The following is a 19,361-nucleotide window of genomic DNA, read 5'->3' on the forward strand; positions in this document are numbered from 1 at the left end:
AATGCACACTAACCATTATTCACTTCCTCCATTGTTTCATCTCCTGATTTCCAAACAATATCTTTCAACATGATTGAAAGGTTCTTGTAGAACTGCACATAAGGCAAATTCAGTGAATGATGGAATTTATAATTTGTAGAGAAAAAAGGATTGCTTTCCTAACATGGGAAAAAAATATTGTGCTAAGGGTGTCAATTCCCTAGGTAACCAATTTAAAACTAGTCTGACACTGAATTTAAGGTCCTTATATCCAGGAGACTGAGTATAGGGGTGGATCTAGTTACTTTTGGAATAAATTAGTGATAGGTAGCAGAAGCTTATTTTAGCACAAACATCACTACATTTTATTACTAGATTGTTTACTATGGTGAAGTCTCCTTCCTCCATATGGATTCATCATATAATTCAAATTGTTTGTGGCAACATTGACAATCGTAGAAGTAGTATCACTTAAATGTTGTGTTATTCAAGTTTGTTTTCGTGTGCTGACAACAATGCAACAATGTCTTGCATACGACAAACCTCAAATCTTGAGTTTATAGAAGCAACAAATGAATCATATTCTGAGTCTAATCTAACAAGGACATGTAAAATTTGATCTTCTTCATAGATAATATGTCATGCAAAAGCTAATGCATCGGTGATGCTTCTTATTTTGGGGAGGTATTCTATCATTAAGGATTCTCCCTTCTTTGTTGTTTGCAGTTGCATCTTGTATCGCATAATATAGGCTTTAGACTCTGAAACAAATAACTTCTCAAGATTTAGCCAAATTTGAAACGAAGAGCTTGATCCAACCATTTGAGGGAGGATTGCTTCCCTCATGGAGGATGGAAGACAGCAAACAAGAGTCTATCTTATTGTCATCATACAAGATATGCATCTTTTGCCAAATTCTCTAATCACTATCCTTGAGGAGCTAAGTCCTTTTCGAAGAAGAAGTGTGGTAGTCCATGTCCTTTGTGTGCAGCCAAGGCTTGTTGACACTATTGCAGAAAGTTGTTTTCATCTAGCTTCACTGCAAGTGGATGACTGAAAGTTCCAAAGAATTGGACTCCATGTGCAAAAGGAAGGTTAAAGAAGGAAGAGAAAGAAGAGGATTCAGACTTTTTTTTTTCAAGCTGTGATACCAAATCAGAAAACTGGTAGGGAAAGGAAACTATAAAGAACAGTGAAAAAGAAATTAGTTAAAGCTTTGTTTCTTCTTCTCTGGATTCATGTTTACATACAGTTAATTTTATGTCTAACAGAAGGAATAACAAACTAACAAACTCAGTTATTTTATAACTAAAATCCTATTAACTAAATGGTAATACACTAACGCAACTTAATTAGTTGTTAACAACTAAAAAGCCTACAAAGGCCTGAAACTAATTGAATATTTAAAAGCTTAAGCCCTAGGCCCCCAACAGCCTTGAGGATATAGTTTCTAGATTCTAAGCCTCAAAAAGGTGAAGCTTAAGCCGCAATTAAATCATAGTAAAGCTATAGCCTCAAGGCTAATTTACATTGCCTCACCTTGAGGCAATCCTCAACACGTAAGCCTCAATAGCAATTTTAAACACTGATTATATCAAATAGAGAATTTGTAATTAGGGTCCAATAACACCATTTTTATAAGAAAAAAATAGTACTATGGCACACTAATTTTGAGACCTACAAACAGACAAGAAACAATCATGAGACAAAGAAGCAACATCAGAATATACAAACAAGAATAAGAAGTAGGATCATCTTTATAAAGTCTTAACATTTTATCTTTTCACTGGAGTGTCAAGAAAAACAAATGTGCTAACTACAATGCTATGCAAGAAAGTGGAATCATCCCTGTATGCAAATACATTCCCAAATACCATGTCCAGATACTGTGTCATTATTGCTAAAATCATGACAATATAAGTAGGTAGCTATAGAAAGGCCAAGGGAGTGGATGTTATACCATGTCTTTATATGGCTCTCTGGCACAACTACGTCACCACCAAGAGGATGTTATATCTTCTTCTTCATTGTGCAAAGACTCGAGTTCTTTGGAATCTTCTTTTCTCCCTTTTGGGGTGTCTTAGATTCTTTCTTGTTCAGTGACGGAAACTTTTTTTGGGTGGCAAGGATTGTTTGTGGGTAAAGCTCATAAAAAGGCTTGGCAAGCGGCCCCCTTATGTATATTTTGGATAGTTTAGAAGCAAAGGAAAGGAATTTGTTAGCGTTTGGTAATGAGGAGATTTCGCTCTAAAGATTGAAAATTTCTTTTGTATGTAACCTATGGTCTTGGGTTAGGGTGTCTATAGATTTGAGTCATTTTTCGCTTGTAAGCTTCATTAATTGATTACGCTCTAAGTAAGGGCAAGTGATGCTTTTTGTTTCTATCCCTCCCCCTCTTGTTTGAGCCTTTTGGCTTCTTTTGTATACTTCTTGTATACTCTAAAGGCACTATTTTTGGTGTCCCCTCCCTTCTTTATATACACTTTTCCTTATCTATAAAATATATATATATATATATATATATATATATATATGAATAATAAGGAAAGTGAGTGCTTAATCATGCATCCTCACTATGTGAGATCTTTAGGGCTTATTACAATTATAATAAGTCATAAAAGTGTTTTTGATACTTTTGACTACGTTTTGAGGTAGCAAATTAATGTTGCTAATTTGATATATTTTTTATAGAAAAGAAATAATTTATCCTTATGGGGAAATTGGACAAGCAATTAATTTGAATTTAAAAGATATAAAGCTCCAAAGGAAGACCATCGAAGTTACATTCACAAAAGGAATATAATTTATCAATTGTGAACAATCAATCAAAGTTTTTGGGCATCTCAAAAGGTCACCCAAAACTTCTTCCGTTGGTATTGTTTATCCTGGTTACTATATTTATAGCGAATATACATAAATTGAAACTCTTGCCAGAAATATGTTTGGATTTTGTGTGAGGATGCAAAGGAAATTATGTATTATTCACATTGTAATTCACATTTTGTTTGAAATTAACTTTACTCTTTTACTTAAAACAAAAGAAGAAGATAAATTTATCAACTTGAAATCACAAGAAACTATTAAATAATATATGGGATTAATAACTATAACTAGCAAAAAAAAAAAAAAAAAATAGTGACATACCAAGGAAGTTCAAAGGTTAAAAGGAGAAAGGAATCACCTCTTGTGAAGGACCTAGTCACAAATTAATCGGCTCACCATAGAGCAATACATGCTCACATGACTTTATAGCTCTACGAAGCTCCTTAAGATGTCCACATTTTGGAAGCCTAGCTAAACCTGAAAGGCAATGGAGAAATAATTAAGTTTTGGAATGGGAGTGCTAAAATGTGGTTTGATGTAATAATGTTTTTTCTTGTACTGATTTTTAAACGAGGAGTTAATACTTAGAGCAAGAATTGTAGATAGCTCACCATATTCATCAATTGGTGCATTATAATCGTAAGTAGTAGTGATGAATGGTCCACCAGATGTGCGACCAAAATTTGTACCACCATGATCCTAAACCAAAACAAAAAATGTAAAATAAGGTCATGCACAGAAATTGATAAAAAAGGATCCTACAAATTATATATAAATAGCATGCGGAGTGAACAATAAGGTAAAGTGGAAAGTGTGACAAGTAAATAAAAATTATTTTAAATACCATGTAGTAATTCACTTTCCAGAAGAAACGAGCAACAGAAAAAACAATATCTTCACGTGGTCCGTGAGGATCCAGTGCCCCAAATGTTTTAGACCTGAAAAAGATGAAGTGGTAACTTTATGTGGCTACAAAGGACATAGCATAACCAACTAAGCTTGTTTTTTACCATATGAGGCCAAAAAGGAAATAACATAACAGGCTCATATTCATTAGATGTATTCAATAGCCTTTGGTGCACAAATAGAGAGAGAAAAAAAATAGGATAAAGATCGAAAGTAAACAACTTTGGTTTGAAAATAAAATCCACAAAATAGTATGAAAGTTGATATGTATATAATCCTTAAGATGCAAGACTTTCTTGGATATGGACAAGATCACAACAAACACAATTAAATTCATGATGCCAAAGTTAAAGTGCTTAGGCCTAATAGTGGTGGAGAATAGACATATGGCAGTTTTTTTGTATTTTATTGAACATGGAATTATCTATCAATCAAATGAATGACGGTAAAGGAACAAAACCACCATTCAGTGGATGTTACTAAGACATTGATGTTCTCTATGCAAGTTATTGGAGGCATGTTGGGGTGATGTAGTTCTTATAGTAGCTTACCTTCTCAATTAAATGCCTTCATGGGAATTGAATCTTATGGCCCCTACAAAGTCCTATATGTTTTTCCCATTTGTTTCAAATACCCCAATAGTGTTTTTTGTTAGTTTTTTTTTTTTTTTTTCGGTTTACAATGGTCAATGTAGAACTTGATCCTATAGCATTAAAGCATGTCTTTTAGTTCAAATATTTATATTCAACAGAGGTTGCAAGAGAACAAATGTCTCTTTCACCTTAGTTGGTACCTCACATTTGGCAAGAACTTGAAAAGCAGGAAAGATCCACGGGGCAAGGGAGGATACAAGAGGCAACAAATGAAGAAGACAGTTGGATGTGAAAGGGTGTCTACTATGAAGCACAAAGTGATGGATCCCACAAAAAGCCTCAAGACCAAACTAGTGACTAAGTGCTTACCTCATTGATTATCAAGAAACCTTTACCCTCAAGGCATGTTTAATCTATTCCTGAGGAATGAAATGAAAGGAAGCCATTCCCCTTTTTTATATTCTAATGTTTATTTTTGGAAATGGAATCAGGAAACTTGTGGGTGCCACCTAAATTCAAGGAAACTCATTCTTTCAAAATGGAGAATGGGTGTCCTCGAAGCCCCTAGATGGACATTGGATTTCCTTAACATAATGACATAAAATAATCAAATTTTTAAATAAGAGTTTTCATATATTAAATAATGTAAATTCATGCACCAAATACATACTTTAATTTCTTTAGTTTCATCTTTGGTGGGAGGATTCCTCATCCTTCTATTACACTTCTTTTTCTATCAATATATACATGTGTTGTTTCCTATCAAAAAAAAAAAAATACATACTTTAATTTCTTAGGTGGTAAATGAAGACCAGTTATATAAACTGCTTAACTTTTTTTTTTTCCAAATTAGGGGCATTTATACATTTAATTAGTCACACTCTAGCACCTAAAGATAAATTACTTAAAAATAGTTTTGTAATTATTTATTTAATTTGATTTGATTTGATTTATATAAATATTAATAACTATTTATCAAATTCAAAGATTGTAAAGAAGATTAAAACCTTATTTCAGATAGTGTTTAATGGTAAAAGACATAGAAGTAAAAGTAATCACTACCCCAATACGATTGAATTGTAGCTTAAAAACTATATTTTAAAAATGCTTTTTTATGAATAAGAATAATTATGACATTTTTAAGAATTTTTACTAAATAAAAATTTACTTTACAAATCAATTTGAAGAAAAGCTTAGGTTTCCTTGCTTCTTCGAAACACAAATAAATCATGTTTGGAAGTGTGTAGCCTATGGTTGAAAGTTCTATGGAAACACTGCTAAAAATTGTATTTGATCTTCAAATGCAACTTTTAGATTTGAAAAGCTCTCCCAAATATGGCTTAAGGATATCATCTTCTTAATCGCTATTTTTAATCAATAAAATATAATTATTTTTAATCCAAATTACATAAGTCTAACATTTTACAAGACTAATTCTAAATCTCTAAATTTTTCCAAGATAAAAAGTATTCTCTCAACTTTTGCAAGATAAAATCTATAATCTTTTAAAAATGTAAAATTGCAAAGAGGATTATTTTTAAAACATTACTATTAGAAGTTTTTGTATATATCAATGCATTATAGTAAATATATACGTATGTACTTATAATATTATGTTTTCTTATCGCTAGTAAGCATGTCGAAGGCTTCTCTATTAGTCTTTCACCAATCAATGCATTATAATTGCATAGCCTCTATGGTAGAAAGCTTCTGAGGAAATAATATTATTACTCCCTGAGATATTTTTGTTGATGTGCTCTCTAGGATGCTCTATTAGATTCCTAGTTGGCTATGTTGTTTTTCATTTTTTATATCATTTTTCTTTTAATTAGTTTTAGGAATAGCTCATCCTTCCTTGTATTTTGCTATTTCTTATAAAAAAAAACTAAAAAAAAAATGTGTGCATACAAAATAGTATATGACATTTATTCTTTACCAACACTAAATTTGCATGGGTACTCAACAAGAATCATTTTCTTATATAGATAACTAGAATATTAAATTTATATCATAATTTTTTCATTATCTTTTTCCTTTTTCTACCTAATGCTTTGACTTTCTTTTCATGTGAATGAGGTATTAAGCAACACATAGAAGCATTTTAACCCCAACCTTATACCAAACAAAAAAGAAGTATTGAATAGATGTCTACCATGCAATATTAAAATGCAAATTCATAAAGATTACAATAATTTAAAGATTGAAAGTTAGCTATAACAATACCATCCAGGCCAATTTTCAGTCCACATTTTGGGCTTGTTTGGAGAATTTGGTGTGAATTGGTCACAATAGAATGAGTTACAAGTGTTGATCTGCAAAGAAAAAAATTCAACGTTGTGATCTAAGTTGAAAGTCAAAATTTTCAGCAATCCTTACCAATCGGAAGAGAACAATAAGGAGAAAGAGAAAGGAAAGAGTTCTTTTTTAAAGGGAACATTAGAAAATATATTAATAGCACCTAAGAAAGGATGCACCCAATACACACAATGTATACAATATGCATTAAAAGTAAAACAGAAAAAAACAAAAAAACAAAAAAAAAATGCTCTCTCCTTACATGAAAAGTGAAAACCGTATCTTACACAGAATAAAGAGCTAAAGACAACTCTTTTGCAATTTGTTATTGTTTTGTTTTCCTACTGATTCTTAACTCCAATAAGAAGCAAACTGTAATTTAACTGCTGCTACTTATCACATGTTGCACACATACTGTGAAAGAGTTAGTGGGAGAGAAAGAGGGAGAGAGAGAAGACTTAATATTACAGCAGAATAGTGGATTGAGAGAAGATATAGAAATGAATGATACTGGAAGACAACTAGAGTGATTCTAGAAGTTTTTTCTTTCTTCTCCCAATTTGTTATTTTTTCCTTTCTATTTTCTTTCTTTTTTTCCTTTTGGTTTTTGCAATTACAAACGCATTCTTTAATCTCTCACAATCAATAACCATTTCCCTTCAAATAGTTGCTACCATAACTTAGTAGCCCTACAATTGCTGTTGAGGATGTAGGAAAACCCTAAGATGATAGTCCACCATCAACTAGGTGGGTTAGGGATTCGATCTTTTAGGATTTAAGAAGAGGAGCAAGAAATTTTTATTTTTTTATTTTTGATAGGTGGAGCAAGAAATAAAATGTATGTCAATCAAGGAAAGTAAAAATAAAATATAAGAAAATAAGAAATAAAGAAAAAAAAATTAGGAAACCTTTAGAGTCTCATTCAGGCCTTCTAGGAGTCTCACATAGAAGAAAAATAATGGAGTCAAGCATAATAATGATAATAATAATAATAATAAATCATTCATCTCATTTTACATCAATTAACGTTATTTATAAACTTAAGAAATCCCTAAAAATTGAATAAACTGTAAACATAACCTACGTAGTAATATATTAACATTTTAATTCCTTTTCTAAAACTATTAAATATTTTTCAAAAGATTAAAAGAAAATAAATTTGCAAAAAAAAAAAAAAAAAAAAAAACTATAACTTTATAAACTTCTTGTTATAAGAGTTGCTTTATAAACTTTCTTTACTTTATAAAATTTTGTATAAATTCCTTGTACGGCAAAGGAGTTCAATCATATTTTGATCCAGTTTTTCATAATTTTAGGGAGGACTACTCATCTTTCTCATGTTTCTATTTAACCATAATAAATACATCTTTTGTTTCAAATAAAAAAATAAAAAAATAAAGAAGACTTCTAAATTCAAAAGAATCAAATACAAATTATAAGAAAAAAATATTAATTTAGAAACTTCTTTTAAGGATAATTTTAAAACTACTAAATAATTATAATAAGAAACAATCTAATCTCCAAAATTACCTAAATACCCTTTTTTTCAGAAAATTACCTAAATTCTAATTTCGATTTCACTTAAACTTCTAGCTAAAGCTAAAAACAAGAAGCAATTCTTAATGGCTCTTAGTTTCGAGTTGAAATAAGCTTCAGGCAAACCTGACGTGCCAAAATAATGTGGTAGACTACTAGTCTAGTGGCATATAATTGAGCTGGACACCCTAACTTGACTACCAGTCAAGTTGTTGTATAACTAAATCGAACCCCTTAGTAAAGTTGGTTGAAAATACTCTATGTCAACTCCAATCAAGTAATTGCATAATTGTGATGTAGAACAATCGTAAGATGGTTGTATACAATCAAATAGGTGGACTAAGGTTTCAATCTTTTAGGATTTAAGGAGGAAAATAAATAATAAAAATTATGGTAATGGGGAAAAGTAAAATAAAAGATAGGAAAAGTAAGATAAAGGATAAAAGATGGAAACGTTAATGTCTTAGAAGAAAAATAATGGAGTCTCACCATTAAAATTTGTAGGGTATGCAAAAATCATAAATCATTGGTTATTCATTAATTTGGTTTTACATTGATTACCCTAATTTTTTTTTTTTATTCTTCTTAGCAACTAAATCGAGTATTTAATTCATCTTCCAAATAGATCTATTCACTTATAAGAAAATGAATTATAATAATATATATAACAATGACAGTAGTAGTAGACTAATAGTAATAAAAATAATATAATTGGTATGAGAAAATGCATCTATGCACTAATAAACTATTGTTAGATTAATAATGTCAATTGAAATTACCAAACCTTTGCCTTGTGGAATTTTAGCAAGATCAAGTCTTAGAGTGAGTTGATATCCCTCTCTTGCAGGTTCAACAACCTCCAAAACATCATAACAAATTCCCTTTATCATCTCTATGGTGTAATGTGAAAGACCATGTGAGTGCAGAATTGCTTGGGACAGTAGTAGGGTTGCTATTGACAAGTAGGTGTCATGTGGAATCAGATGCAGAAGACTGTTAAACACAAAAATTCTGAAACTATTTTGTCAATATTTCAATATGGTTCCAAGATGATAAAATATTTTTACCCTAGGATGCAACTTATTCCCAAAACTGAGTAATTCCTAAGTCTAGATTATCCCATGGTTTTGAATTTGTAACTTTTCCATGAAAAATGATAGATGATACATGATGGAGTAGTTGATTAATCCGTTTAGTGAATGATCAATCAAGATCGGGGGGAAAAATGGAAAACTTATTTCAAGTGTAGTATATAAAGTATGTGAGAAACTTGCCAAAGGTTTTACCTGGACATGGTATTCCACCGACCCAAATTCATACAAGTGGTGATCAATCTCCATAGGCTTCTCAGTGCTGCCACGAAAGAAGTAATCTTGATCATTAGTGTAATTTTAATTTTGTTCTGCACTAATCAAACTTCTTCTATGCTCCATTTGGCTGCTGAGAAGGTCAAAAATAAATGCTACAATAGCACTTTCATTCCCACCAAGATCCAAAAACTCTTTTCTTTTCCTTCATCTTCTCAGGAAACCAAACAGAGGATTAGTTTTTTAATAATGCAATTGTATGTGGCAAAACAGCTAATTCATACTGAAACATTTGCAGCAGGAACAATGGCAAATATCCATGAGATTGATCCTACTAATGTTGAGTTATTAAACTAGGAGGTTAATGAGAGCTTGTCAAATTAACTGATGATATGTACTTTAAAGCAGATTAAACTTTTGTAAGTTGGTTAATAATTACTGAGTGATGTTTGATTTAAAGGTTCAATGCACCAGATAGCCCTTACAAAGCATTACAATGACTCATTTTTAATTGAAAAATGCAGGGCACTAAAAGTAATTTTTTGTTTTGCAACCTATCCACACTATGAAATGGCAGATTCTCATTTCTGGATGACTGAAACTGAAGATAAAACGTGCTAGAAGGTTGCCATGGTATTGTTTTCCTCTTCCCACCGAAGTTGGTGATCTTTGACTTAAAAATTTGAAGACAAGAATTGACAGATCCCCCTTACCAACCAACCAAAGCGAAAGAAGAGAACAGCTTCATCCCACAGGGCAATAATTGAAACACTATTCACTAAGTATCTACTTGGAAATCACATTTTCTCGTCTGCCAAACAGCACGAGTGCTCAAGAGGTCCCCACCAAGTGGAAGCTAGGAGACCAACTCACTGAGTGTGACGACCATTGCTCCTATGATCATTGTTGCCTCTCATCATGCACATTGTCTAAACGGGTAGGCAACAATCCTTGTAGCACAACCTTGGCAGCAGACTTTTATACACAATGGGCTGCTCCTTTGGTGTCTAGGTGGCAAATAGGTAGACATCCTAAGTACTGATAGTGGAACAATCACATGCAAACCCCTTTAATTTTTCCAAATAGACTTTCCTAGAAAAGGAATCATAGAAATCACAAAAAAATTTGAGATGAGATTTCTTGCAACCTAGATGCCCATATGTGGAACAATGAAGAACTTTCTTCCATCGTGACCTCTTATCCAAACAAGGTATAGAATGGTCCATAGGTTTAATAGCACCATTAAACAATATAGTTGGCCCATGGCATTTTCCATATGACCTATCCAGAATCTCACTTCATCTTTCTTAAATCACTTGATATCACATACTACAGCTCATGCTAGTTTACCATTGATAGATTCTCTCTCTAATTTTCATTTTCTCCAAATTTCAGGTCAGGCAAGCCACTAAATGTGAACTCTAATACTAAATGATGGTGAATTTAACCAAATTAAGGGACAAGTTAGAGTTTCCCCATACATGCTGAAGTCTATGAACAGGAAAAAACTCATTTTTGGATGGAGAGTCTAGGGACAAACGCAAGGGTCAGAAGGTAGTGCAGTTGAAGATGGCCATGCATGGCCAATTATTTTTGCGTTTATTTTACATGCAACATTAAATTCAATATCTAGTGATCCTCCTTGCATTTACAATTCTTGTCAATGGTCTTCGGGCATCCAATCACCAAAGCCTCCTAGAGCTTTCTAGCAAGAAGGCAAGCAATTGTGCTTGACTCAACTCCAACAATGACAACAAACCCCATCCAAACCTATATTCTCTAATTGGCTTTTGACCTTATTTCCAAATTACTCCGTTGACCATCAAAGACCTTCTTTCAAGACCCACCAGTCCAATTGGATTGTTCTCTTCCATATTAGGGTTCTCTTAAAGGAATTTCAAAGCATCCAATGTATTTAGGTGATCCAAAGGCCTAACAATGACACTTATATCTTAACCATCAAGAACTACAAGTCGATCATGTGATAGACAGGACCAATAAAAATCTTTGAATTCATCAACTAAGTTCTCGACAACATTCGAGGATTGGACTTTGGGGCAAAACCCAATAACAATATCCCTAAAACTAATCACAAATTTTAGCTTCTAAAAGTTATTCCCTTTTTCAGACACCCCTTTGTAACACAAGAATGCTATGCTGATAGTATCTAGGAACAATCATGAATGATTGGCCATAATACTAAAGAGTTCGAATGATTTCCATGCATCTCCATTCATTGCAGCCTCGGATATGATTGCATTCCATCTTGAACGTGTTTCCTTTTTCATAAACATCAAAAAGATTCTTCATTGGACTTATGAATCTATAACCACACACTAAAGCACAACCCTCTTCTCTCAATCACAATAGAGTACAAACTAGACAATCAAAGTAAACCCCAAAGGCATGACCAAAAATAAGGACATAGATGGAGATACCAAATATGGAGATGGATGATCTCAAAACAAAGTATGACCAAGAGAACAGATAAACAAAAGACTCATTAAATGGAAACCCATTTCATGCTTAAATCAATGGGTTCTGGGACCAGTGGCACATGAAAGATTCAACGCAGATATTGAAACAAGATCAATATTAAATTCTCATTTGCAAGAGCAAACAACATTTTAGACCCAAACCAAAAAAAAAAAAAAAAAAAAGAGAATAACAAAACGGTATCATAGGTTCACCATCAATCAATAGAATACTCAGAATTGTGCAAGAAAGCAAATCACAGTCATATGAAAATAAGAAAGGTACAAGTTTTCAATGGTGACCATACCTAGAAGAACCTCCCTTCAAGCAATAATCTCCTTAGCTTCTAGTACTCTTCCTTCTCTAAGCCTGGCCTCATCCCCCTTAGTTTTTCCTCTCTCTATGAAAGGTAAGCTTCTCTTTTTTATTCTCAATTCCAAAAAAAAAAAAAAACAAACCTCTAGACTATTGACCTTATTTTCTCTTAAAAAGTTTTGACCTTGATTCTCCTTTCCAAAACATGCGGCCTATTTCCTCATGCAAAATAGAAGAGAATAAATATAAGTTAGAAATCACATGATTGAGAAATAATAAAATAAATAATAATAATAATAAAACATAAGATAATAAAATAAAATAAATAAACAAACAAACAAATAAGTAAAACATACAAAAATACAAATGTCATGTATGTAACAGAAAGAGACAAGATATTCAACGAATGAAATAGCAGTGACACATAGTAGATATACCCAGTAGTCACACATAGTAGTCACGGTCTCAAAGCAATTTGGACAGAAGCAAAAAAATGGGTAGATAAAGAATTACATAAATAGCAGTGAGAATCTTAAAATTCATCAGCAAGCTTTAGAAAACCTTAAAACCTGAATAAAACTATGAAAAAAGAAGCCTAACCAATATAGTAACTTGTTATGACTCTTATTTATTTCCTAAACCTCTAAATAATAAGATTAAAATAAACTAGTAACTTTTTGTCTAAAATTTGAAACTTAACTTTATAAAAACTTCTTGTAATAAGAGTTTCTAATGAAGAAGACTTCTAGATTTTTAAGTAAACTCAAATAGAAACTTCAGAAAAAAAAAATGTTTTAGAAAATAGAAAGTTTAGAAATGTAGAAACTTCTTTTCCAATAACAAAACTTCTCAAATTCTAAATGCAACTCAAACACTAATTATTAACCAATTGACTCTAGATAGCCGCATTAGCGGTAAAAAATCACATTTTGATGGAGGAAGGACTTGAAATACATAATAGTTTGAGGTTGTAAGCAAGATTAATATACATAAACCTTAATTCTTTATTGCAACACTCATCAGACCAAGATTAATCCACACAAATCCAGAACAGTCAAATCAAATCCAAGCAATTCGATTCCCAATTGCAACACCCACAACAACAAGATTCTCTAACATAATTCAAGAAGAATCAAATCAAACACAAAGAATATACAAATAATATGCAAATAGTATGCAGTAAAGAAATTTATTGCTCACTTACTCCAGCCTTCTGAAGAGCACATCAAGACCAGACCACAAGACAATCACCGGCATAGAAATGACAGCTTCAATTCTAACCTCATCAGCTTCATCCTGGAGACCCAAATCCAACACTTCAAGAATGCTTTCAGTTTTTAAGCTAGGACCAATTTTGGACTGAACTTGGACCGAGAGGCATTTTGTTCTCCAGGGAGGATTAGATTCAGTGAGCATAAAAGAATGGGTAAATGGAAGCTTTAGCAATATATTCACAAAATCTGCACCATCCCCATTATTTCTGAAAAGAGTATTCTCTATGGATAGAGGACCTAAATCATAAAATATAATAATAAGATATAGCTGATGCAAGTCATAAGTGATGGAATGGCAGCAGATACAGTAAAGTGAAAAACTTCCAAAAGACGAAAATCTACAATCTAATTGCTAGGCAGATTACAAGCTAAATTCATGTTCACTAAGTTATAACCTGAAATGTTATGGCTATTGTGTGTGTCCCTCTCAAAGAATATTCAATTAGTTGAACAAGGCAACACCTTGAAGAATTAAAAATATTTGTTGAATGCATAATGCATCAGCAATAAGTAAAGAAACAGTATATGGCTATTGCATGCATCTCTAATCAGTTATGCTCCCTTCATCATGATAAAAACTGAAATAATGATCAGAATGGCATATACCTATGATCATAATATTGGTATAATATACTAATATTTTTGCATAACAAGAAATGAAAAGGCCTGATTGATTGGCATATGTACCAATTTAGCATTGCTCTTATACGCTGCTTTCCTATTAGCATAATATGGGATGAATAGCCTTGCAAAATTATCTTATTTCTCACAATGCAGCATCCAAAAAAATAAAGGAAGTCATTTTTATATTATTATTTAGAGAACTATAGAGATTATTGTCAACAAAGTATCAATCTTCTTAACAGGAGTCCTCAAAGCTGTTCCCCAAATTTACATCTCCTTAAACCCAAAGGAAGGATTCATGAATATTTTGAAGAAGATTAGGTCCATTGCCTTACTTTGCAAAAGCAATACACAAAATGCAATATTCACCTTAAGACTTCCTCTAAAATGTAGGCAATACAATAATCCTATATATGCATTTTAGAAAAATCAAATCAGCAAACACTTACTTACAATTGGTAGCTCTACAAAATTAACAGGAAACAAACAATTAGGCATTGTTATGACTACCATTTTGAAAATAATTTTCTCATATTAGGAAGCAAATATCGTTATTCCAAAATGTATCACATAAATTAAGAGACAAACAAATACCACCAGGTTTGGTTACCGAGAAAATGGATGAATTCCCATTGAAATATCCAAAATGAGCATTATTAAAAATCAAAGAAACAAAAAGAGCATAGTTAAAAAATCAAAGAAACAGAGAAAAACAAACCATTAAGCATTGCTACCATTGCTGTCATTCCAAAATACGTCTTGCTTGGAAGCAAATATTACTATTCAGAAATGGGCATTCTTGAAATAAAGACACATGCATGATCATCAGAACAACTATAAACAAAGCAGAAAAAATAAAAGAACACGTCAAGAATCTCACATAGAGTGCCTCGGTGAGCTCGAACCCCCCGAATCCCCTGCGGCCAGGCATTGTGTCGATGGCCGGAACGAACGCGAGGGTTAGGTTTAGAGTTAGGGTTCTCCTTACGGGCAGAGGGCCGCGGTTGGGTGGGATCCCTAGATCGGGAGGGTCGTCAGCCGGAGGAAACAGCTCTTATCACAGCTTGAGGTTCGAAACGATACGGTGGTAGGGCTTTTTCTTGGAAATGACTTGAGATTTTCTCGGTAAAATGCGAGAAACAGATGCGAAACAAAGCAGGAAAAATAAAAGAACACGTCAAGAATCTCCCATAGAGCGCCTCGGTGAGCTCGGACCCCCCGAATCCCATGCGGCCGGGCATTGCGTCGATGGCCGGAACGAACGCGAGGGTTAGGTTTAGAGTTAGGGTTTCTCCTGACGGGCAGAGGGCCGCGGTTGGGTGGGATCCCTAGATCGGGAGGGTCGTCAGCCGGAGGAAACATCTCTTATCACAGCTTGATGTTCGAAACGATACGGTGGTAGGGCTTTTTCTAGGAAATGACGTGAGATTTTCTCGGGAAAATGCGAGAAACTGATACGAAAGCATGAGTAGAATGAAAGTAGAGAGCAAGGTTGTCTCTGAAATCTCCTTTATATGTGATTCGTTTTCCAGTTTTAGTGAGCGTTTCTTGGACGTTGTGCTGAATAGAACCTACTTCTAACGTCCGCATGAGTGCCAACTTCACTTCCGACAATAAATTCACATTTTTACCCTGATAATTACCATAAAGGCACGGTTACAGGTGATAATGGCCAAAAAATTCCAAAATTTGCATTAAAATCAGACACATTTATGAGCCAAATTTATCCAAGGTTTTAAAAAAATCATATATCATAAACAGGTGAGAAGACTATCATTTTAATACATAGGTAATCAAATACATTTCTTTTATTTATTATTATTTATATTATACCTAATAACTATGATAAAATTATTCTCTTTTATTTTTATTATTAGTTAGTACTATGAAATTTTAGTATAATTTTTATTTTTTTGATTTTTTTTTTTACAATTGCGATAAATTTTCAAAACTTGAAGAAAGAAAAAAAAATTAACAAATAAATAGGCTAAGAAATGATATTTGATGAAATTTTAAATTAATTCTGGTTAAAGAAATTTAACTCAACCTCAAAAGAGGTGAGTGAAATTTACTTTATAAAGTAAATTTACTTTTTAGTTTTATTTAAAATTTATAACACTATTTTTATCTAATTTTTTTGTGGTATTTGAAATGCAATTATTTTTTATGTTTTAAAAATTAAATTTACATTTTATAGGAATTCGGTTTAATTTTAAAAAATCTATTACTATACATAAGATTTTATTTTTATTTTTTTGAAATTTGATGATATAATACATAAGATGTTTTTATGGGAAATTTGAGTGGGGACATTACTAGATCTACCATGCCCTGTCTAACTATATATAATTTGGCTTTTTATTTTTATTTTTTTTTATTTTTTGGAATTTGATGGAATAATACATAAGCATCCTAGGTATGTTTGTTTTGAAAATCTTTTCAAAATTATTGACTAAATTACTTGGGTTTTAGGTATAAAAAGGATTTGAAAATCTTATATAGGTGTGTTAAATAGAAAATTATAAGAAAATCTATACATGTCATTGTTTCCTCTTGTTCAAAAACTTTAAAAATTATGATCAAGTTTGAAAAATCTTGAACATTTATTTAGAAAGAAAAAACAAATATCAAGAAGTAACTGAGTTATCAAACCTCCATATGGTTTTAAGGTGGTTTATTAAGGAGTATAGGGAAGTGTTGCATTGTGGATATGATAAATACATATAGGTGTTGGTCATTATAAAAATTGCAATAAGAATTCAAGTAAAAAAAAAACTTAAGTACTATTATTTTAAGGTTGAAAGTGTTTTTTAAAAACATGGTTAAACTAACTCTAAATCTCAATAATCAACCAAAATAATAATTGACTCAAATATAATAAGGCCAAAAGTTTTAAATTTAAAATATTCCAATTAGGTATAGAAAACATGACAACTACCTATTCGCAATTCCTCGATCAAGAGTATAGGTGATATATTAACATGTTAAGTTATCATTTGCTAACCTCCATTATCACCCCAATTAAGAGTTCTCCATATAAAATGGGATTCGTAGAAGAATTTTAAAATTAAACTCAATTTTGACTTATATGACTAATTCTTTGGATTGAAGAGATTGTTTCATATTCTTACCAATTTGTAGTTTGTTTGCATCAGATAGGGGGAGTTTTATTAGAAAATATGCAATGTTAAAGCATCAAAATGCTAGAACTTGAAACTAGCCTAAGATGGTATAGCAAAAAAATCAATGATATTGGTAGAATTATTGGTTCAAATATCACATATGGGGAAAATGAAAAAATGGATGAGAAGTCGATACACCTAGTTTTTTGGCTGAAAATATGGAAGAAAAAATAAATAAAGTCTTATGTTTAAAAAAAAAAAAGAGGAAAATTTAGGGATCAAAAAAGATCTAACTACCAATATAACATATCACCAAATATTAATAATTTATTAGTGATTTTTTGAAAAAAAAAAAAAAAACCCCAACGTTATCCTTTATTTTAATTTTTTAAGATAAAGTTATTGACAAATGACTAAAATATAAAAAAAAAAATTATAAAAGATCAGTTTTTAATATTTTTATAAAATATAAGTTTTACATAAAAAATAATTTGATAAGATAAATTATAAATACAATTTTCAATAATTTTAATAATTTAAATAAAGTTACAAAAAAAAAATTGTCGGGAGACTTTTAAAATGGACTTTCAAATAAAATTATATAACATCCTATTTAAAATTTTGAATGATTTAATTTTTGTCTTCAAAATATAATAAAAATATTCAATAAAATTAATAATTTTGTTGAGATATTTTAATTTTTTAAATAAATGAATATAAATATATTGATTTTTTTTAATAGTTTTAGTAAAACAAAATTTTGAATCATTTTAATTAGCTATATATATATATATGTGTGTGTGTGTGTGTGTGTGGCTTATTTTGGCTTCTAAGCTAAATAATGTATTGCACGATCAGGCTTGGCAGCTCCACTTCTCCATCATCTCCCTGTCATTAGATTGAAGTAAATCCTCATCTCCAGCCACCCCCTCCTCTCTCCTTTGTGTTTGTCCATGTCTACTCTACATTATGATTATGAGTCTTTCAAATAAACAATTTTGACAACATCTCTTAACCATCCCCATTCCCCATTTGATCTTCATCGGAGCAAATTTATGATTTTAAGAAAGAGGGGTGCAACCTTGAACACAACATATGTAGCATAAGTGGTATTTGGGGACAACATAAGTTTTTTTCTTCATGATATGGTGTGGTTTGGAATGGGATGGTTTATATCAAAGATTCAATAATATTATAGTTGAGTTTGAATGATGTGTAATAAAGTGGAAATGGATCATTTAATATGAGGTGAAAATTAGTATTAAGTGTATGAAATAAATATTTTTACTAAAAGCTTGAAATATTCACTACTTTAAAAGAATAATTTTCATGGATTTGAATTTAAATATAACCTCTAATGAACTAAACCACTCCTTATCAGAAATTTTAATGAAATGTATTTTTATCGAAAAAGAAAAATATAACATTTTTTTTTATAAAAAAGGTGAAGGTTATTTTTTGCAAAATGGGATCATATTTTGACCTTTTTATCTCTACATGAGATGTGGTAATTGTATTTTACTAAAAATGGTTTTTTAATTAAGTGGAGCTAAGTTTTGGGGAAAAAAAATAGGGGAAAGAAAAGGATTAACTTCAATTATTCAATAAGTAGTAGTGATTAAGTAATTACAGTAATTTAAATATAACCTCTAATGAACTAAACCACTCCTTATCATAAATTTTAATGAAATGTATTTTTATCGAAAAAGAAAAATATAACATTTTTTTTTTCCAAAAAAGGTGAAGGTTATTTTTTTGCAAAATGGGATCATATTTTGACCTTTTTATCCCTACATGAGATGTGGTAATTGTATTTTACTAAAAATGGTTTTTTAATTAAGTGGAGCTAAGTTTTGGGGAAAGAAAAGGATTAACTTCAATTATTCAATAAGTAGTAGTAATTAAGTAATTACAATAATTTAAGTTAAATTAAATAAATACATCCAAAGTTGGCACAAAAATTAAGGTGACTGCGATCAAAATAAGGGAACACAAGTAATAATTTATAGGTAAATGGACTCAAATTGCTGGAAAAAAAATGTTCTTTATTATAGAAGAAAAGTGTTGTTTATGATAGGAAAAAACATACTTATATGGTCATTTTGATTCAAA

The 19,361-nt window shown here is 31.3% G+C and overlaps 1 protein-coding gene across 1 annotated transcript; it reads right to left on the reverse strand.

Moving 5' to 3' along the window:
• Window positions 1-3,123: 3,123 nt before the first annotated feature.
• Window positions 3,124-15,155, reverse strand: LOC104877858 (beta-galactosidase 10). The gene is made up of 7 exons (XM_019217597.2): window positions 15,008-15,155; window positions 13,434-13,740; window positions 9,419-9,485; window positions 6,525-6,613; window positions 3,647-3,740; window positions 3,414-3,501; window positions 3,124-3,279 (listed from the first exon to the last, which is right to left on the reverse strand). Exons 2-7 carry the CDS (start codon window positions 13,643-13,645, stop codon window positions 3,179-3,181), a joined length of 651 nt encoding a protein of 216 aa, XP_019073142.1. The 5' UTR covers window positions 13,646-13,740; window positions 15,008-15,155; the 3' UTR covers window positions 3,124-3,178.
• Between the last annotated feature and the right edge of the window lie 4,206 nt (window positions 15,156-19,361).

Source organism: Vitis vinifera, chromosome 10, assembly GCF_030704535.1.
Source record: "Vitis vinifera cultivar Pinot Noir 40024 chromosome 10, ASM3070453v1".
NCBI lineage: Eukaryota > Viridiplantae > Streptophyta > Magnoliopsida > Vitales > Vitaceae > Vitis > Vitis vinifera.